Source organism: Aptenodytes patagonicus, chromosome 1 (genome assembly GCF_965638725.1).
Source record: "Aptenodytes patagonicus chromosome 1, bAptPat1.pri.cur, whole genome shotgun sequence".
In the NCBI taxonomy this organism is placed as follows: Eukaryota; Metazoa; Chordata; class Aves; order Sphenisciformes; family Spheniscidae; genus Aptenodytes; species Aptenodytes patagonicus.
In genome coordinates, this window is record NC_134949.1 from 1226183 (window position 1) to 1231697 (window position 5515).

At 58.5% G+C, this 5515-nt stretch overlaps 1 protein-coding gene across 1 annotated transcript; it reads right to left on the reverse strand.

Moving 5' to 3' along the window:
• Positions 1-916: 916 nt before the first annotated feature.
• Positions 917-4898, reverse strand: LOC143155647 (urocortin-3-like). The gene is made up of 2 exons (XM_076328618.1): positions 4877-4898; positions 917-1402 (listed from the first exon to the last, which is right to left on the reverse strand). The coding sequence occupies exon 2, from the start codon at positions 1391-1393 to the stop codon at positions 917-919; it is 477 nt and encodes a 158-aa protein (XP_076184733.1). The 5' UTR covers positions 1394-1402; positions 4877-4898.
• Between the last annotated feature and the right edge of the window lie 617 nt (positions 4899-5515).

Here is a 5515-nt window from a genome sequence, read left to right on the forward strand (position 1 = left end):
GAGCTTGGTGAGCGGAGGCTCAGTGGAGGGTGGAAAAGAGCGGGGTGAACGGGGACGATCCGTGTCTGGGGAGCTGAAGCTGTACCAGCTGAAAAACTGGTTAGAGAGGTCTACCAGGAAAGGGAGAGCGGCAGAAAGGTGGGCAGGGGTAGACTGGGCAACATGGTCAGAGCCCATGGGGTGGGTCTGGAGCAACCAGGGAGGCACCTGCAACTCTTGGGGTCCAAACTCACCTGAGGCCATGGGGTGACCCTGGCCTGGGGACACTCGTGAAGGGCCATGTCGATGGGGAGGGTGTTGCTGTGCCAGCTGTGACTGCTGAAGGTGCTGGTGGGGAAAGGGGTGGTTGCAAGACAACCTCATACCCCCGAGGGTCCCCAGGAGGAGAAACTGGGAAGTCCCTCTCGAGGTCCCCTGAGCAGTCTTGCTTTTCCCTTCCCAGTGCAGTGATGACTGTGGGTAGGGACGGCTTGTGTATGGGGCCGTGGGAGGGAGCAGGGTCTGGACCGTGGTGGGGACAGGGCCGTGAGGTTGAGCTGGAGGGATGTTTTGGAAAGGCTACGGGCCCAGACAGACCCGACCGAGCCCCCGGTGGAGGCGATGGGAGAAGAGAGCATTGGAAACTCAAGAGATCATAGCTTTAATTAGGGACCTTCCTGAGGCGACACGTCCCCTTGCCCTGCTGCGGACATGAGCCTCTTCCCCACGCAAGGAAATGTCGAGGAGGAGGGACGGAGGAGATCGGGAAGGGGAGAAGGAGGAAGAAGAGATATGAAAGTTAGGTGGCTCTATGGGTCAGAACTATACAACACTGATATCATACGTGGCTGTCAGTCCCCTCTGGCCGGCAGGCTGGGGCCGGGTGGTGGCCCCACGCAGCCAGCCCTGCTCCAAGTCCCCCCCGCCCCACGGGGGGTCACTTCCGCCGCCCAATTTGGGCCATGAGGTGCGCGTTGGCCGCGGCCTTCGCCCGCAAGTTCTTGGCTTTGGCGATGTTGAAGAGGATGTTCATGATGTTGGTGGGGACATCGAGGGAGAGGGTGACCTTGGTGCGGCGGTCGCTCTTGGCCCGGTTTTGGTATGTCTTCCCCTTCACCTGTGCTTGAGAGACGTATTTGTAATGGCCTTCTGCCGGGAATGTCCTTTTCCCCACCTCTTCATCCACCGCGTCCTCCCCCTCCTCCTCCTCCTCCTCGGACGCCTCCTCCAGCGATGGGGAGTCGAAGCCGCGCTTGTCCAAGATGGCGTTTTCCTCCGGGCGGCTCTTCCGGGCTTCAGCGAGGGCCGCGTTGAGGCAGCTGAAGATGGAGGCGGTGTTGTAGAGGCGGAGAGCCCGTCCGGTCTCGGCGGCGCAGAGGAGGGCGAGGAGGAGCAGCAGCGTGGTGCGGGGCATTGTGGTGGCCTGCCCGGTGGAGAGAGCGAGGGGAGGGCAGAGATGGGCATGAGCTTCCCGCGGGGCCTGGGGCAGAGCACCATCATCCCCCCGTCGTTCCACATCCCATGGACCTGGGTTCACCTCCCGCGTCCCCCCCAGGTCCCATCTAATGGTTAGGGCAGGTGGGAATGAGTTGCCTTGGGGCCTCCTCCTCCTCCAAGGTGCACCCCCCCAGCCCTTGGTTTTGGGGTGCTGGGTGGGAGGTGGGATGTCCAAGGTGCTTTGCAAGGCTGCAGCCTCCATGGAGGGGAGGATTTGGCCATCCCTTTGCCGAAACACAAATGCCTGCTGCAGGAGAGCTGGTTTCTGCCGCGCCCCCTGCCTGGGGCAATCTCCTTGCAGTCCCCATGCAGCCCTCCCCACCTTGCTAACACCTCCACAGAGCAACCGGGTGTGCCACCAGCTGCTCTAAAGGTGGGTTTTCCTTTCAGCTCCTCTCTGGTCAGCCTGAAGCCACCAGAGATGTTTCTCTGCTCTCTGAAGTTGGCAATTGCCCGTCTCACCCCACCAGGTCCAAAAAGGGCATGGTGAGTGGGGTAGGTCCCAGTCCCAGTCCCCATCGTGATGGCCCCATGTCACCTCTCCAGCCTTGGCCTGGGGTGCTCCGGGGTTGCCCGTTACCCCATGGCTCCATCGCCAGGACCCCCCTCCACCCTGGGTGCAGGACAGGCTGCCCCATCTGATGGCACATTTGAGGGCGCATTCCCCCCCATGGACAGCCCTGCCTGGGGACCTGGGGGCACCTCCAAGATCACAGCACAGCAGCATCACTCCCTGCTTGAAATATGGTCGCTTTTGGGTTGCGGGAGTCTGAAAACCTCGGGATAATCCTCCTGCTCTGCAAAACGTCCCCGTCTCTGAGTCCTGTCTCTCCAGGAAGCGACCCATCTCCCCATATACCTACCCGACCGCTCAAAAAGGCCACCTAAAAGGCCACAAGGGTTGTCCCGGTGGGGGTCTTTGCCCATGTCGCGGTCAGACAAGTGTCCCCGGGGCCAGCCCCGAGGTCACAGGGCCCCTCCAAGTGCCTGGAGGCGTGCTGGCATTCCCAAACTTGGGGCCCCATCTTGTGGCAAGCACATCGCATGGCAAGCCTTAGCTGGGGGAGAGTCCCCAGAGGTGTGGGACCCTGCCTGGGGCTGGGGTTTCACTGGTGGTTTGGGGCTGTGAGCTGCTCAGTTATTTCCCGTGGGGACGGGAGTGTGGAGGGGCCAAGGAGGCTGGGGGAAGCCCCTGGGAAGCTCTCGCGGAGCAGGATGGCTCCTGTGACTCTCTGTGGATGTCTGTGTCTTGGGGCTACCACCGGGAAGGGAGGCTGTGCCTTGCTGCACGGGGGGCTGCTGGGTCGGGGAGATGTCCTCAGACTGATCCAAAACCAAATCAGATCAATTGTCCCCAGGAGCTGTCACCCTGGACCTGCTCTACTGCCACTGATCCCGAGTCTGTGAACCTGCTGTCACCTTAACTCTGCCCTTCGCTGTCCTGCTGGGGGGGGGGGAGGGAGACTGGGGCAGGTTTATCCCCTCAGCTCTGCCCTTTGCCATCCCTCGGAGGGGGAGATGGGGGCAGGTCGTACAGGCAGGATTTGAGGGAGCCGCTCGATTTCCACTTCTTTGCCTCACTCGCCCCTGCACAAAACCCCACAGAGCTCCCCCAGGCAACAGCCATGCCCTTAACTTTACCCTGCGTCCATATGAGAGAGGAAGGACGCGCGGCAGCCGTGGCAGGACCCAGGCAGCACCGGCAAAGCTGTTGCTGTAGGAATGAGGAGGAAAACCCTTCCCAGGCACCCAGCCCTCATGCGAGGGCTATTAGGGGGCCCCAAACTCTCCTTCCTTCAGCCCCAAATCAGACGTTTAAATCCTGGGACTGAGTTTTTGCTTGCAGAAGCTTAACAGGACGAAGATCTTTCCCCCACGCCAAAGCCTCTCCCTTTCCAACTGCGTTTCAGCCCCAGATGAAGCATCCCCCCCCCCCAGCAAACTCCTTGCAGCCCCTGCTAGGAGGACGGGGGGCTTGGGCTATGAATTTAGATACTGCTAAATTTCTTGCCCCTGCCTGCAGCCCCTGCTCTCCTGGGGACACTGCGTGACCCCGAGCGGCTGGATGGAGAATGGGAACGTCTCCAAAAGCCCTTGCAGAGCTGGCACGGCTGCTGGGAGAGACCTGAGCTGGGTTGAGCTGCCGCTGCCCTCTCCGGAGGCGCAGAGCAGCGTCTCCACCTCGCCTCTCCCCGACAGCTCTTTCACAACTGTCTGAAATGGGTGGCTTGGCCCCGTGGCCGGCTCGGGCTTTTTCCACTTAGCAAAAGTCTTTGGAGACCTCGGCCGAGCGAGGGGAAAGCCAGAGCAAGGGGGAAACGCGGCTGAAACATATCTGCACCCAGCACCTGGTTTCCCGGTCCTCGGCTGTGGGGTGAATATCCTGGCAAAAAAAGCAAAAATCAAGGCAAAGCAGCAAAGAACCTGCAGCGTCCGGCTGTGCTGGCGGGCAGCAAAAGCTGATATTTTGGGTTTTCTTTTTTTTTTTCTTTTTTGCATGGGGGTTTTGTGCCCCGGCATGCCAGAAAGTTTTTTTGGTCCAGAAAGCAAGCTGGAATGGGGTTTTCCTCCCCCTGCAAAAAAAGCAGGAAAAGAAGAAAAACAACCTGCGGTGGATCTGAGGAGGTCGGAGTTAAATCTGCCGCTGCCGGAGGGGGACCTGCGGGTGCTGTTCCTGCAGGTGGAAATTGCCGGGATGCCCATGAGCAATTTACAGGCATTATATTGAGATGGTGCCGACAGCCACGGCAGGACCATTTCTATGAGCTGAAGATCTGCCTCTTGGCTTTAAAAGAGAAAAGTAAATGGCTCCGACAAGGCAGCTCCGGCAAACTGGGGACAAAGCTATTTGCTGGTTATCACGGGCTCCTCGGCAGCAAAGGCATCGGATTAAGTTAATTTTTTCCCCGTCAAAAAGTAAGTCGGGACTAAAATAACACCGTGGACGAGACCTGTAAACTTTTTAAACTTCTGCTGTCTGATGCCGCCTCCACTTCCCTCGTGAACCTCTCCTGACGATGCTGCTTCCCAGGGCTCCGAAATTCAAGCTAACCCTGTGGGGATGGGGCTGTGCCCTCCTCTCCTCCCCACCCCTTTAACCACAGCACTGAGTTGTCTCCCCGCTTCTCCGTTTCCCAAGATTTCCAAACCCTGCCCATGCTGCCCAGCGTGAGCTGCCTCCAGGATGGTTATACTAGTGGAAAAGAGATTTCTTTGCTGAGGAGGGAGGGTGGGGGGAGTCTCTTAGCACAGTATCTTGGACTGCTTTTCCCTCTCCTGCCTTCTGGTTTTTTCTTGCAGAGGAACGTGGGACCTGCTCTCCCAAGGAAAGCACTGAAATATTTAAAGTCTGTGCAAATGAAGCCGGCTGCTGGTTAATAAATGAAATCCAGGCACTCACCTGGTAGTCCTCGGTGCTCGGGAGGGGAAGGGGTTGCTGCGGTCTCACTCCGAGGAGAGAGGCATCAGGCGCGTTCCCCTGAACTTCTGCACCCTCGCTTTTCTTCTATTGTTATTAAGAGGGCTGTGATAGTTTTTCTCTCTATGGAAACGCTTTTCCCCTCCCTTGTGTATATATAAAAATGAGCGATCACGGGGTTTGAGTCGTAACTCCAGACGTGGAGCCTTCATTTGGGCATGATTTCATTAAAGTGAAATCAGAGGGAGCTGGCAATGTCACGGGGCTGCGGTGCCTCTCCCCATTCAGGAGGAAAAAAGGTGTGTGGGGAAAAAGACACCTGAACCCGACGGCCTGGCGAGAGTCACCCAAACACAGGGCTGTCGCCAACGCCGGGACTTTGCAGGATCATGCAGACACGCTCTTCCCCCGCTCCTCCGGGTAGCCAGGCACTTGGCGCAAGGATAGTTGAAATGCAAAGCTTTTTATGCCCCCTAAGGATGCCCGCTGGGGTTTTCAGCGCTGGTTAACGGTGTTCTCCCAGTTAATGTGTTTCCATTTGAAGAGCGGGGCTGGTGCAGCACCTTGTTAGGGTTTTGCCCCAGGACAGTGCTCATAACCCCCATGGTCAGCAGGGACAGG

Bases quoted from the DNA above. Each gene is read 5' to 3' on its own strand.
- LOC143155647 (XM_076328618.1), bottom strand. From the start codon at position 1,393: ATGCCCCGCACCACGCTGCTGCTCCTCCTCGCCCTCCTCTGCGCCGCC.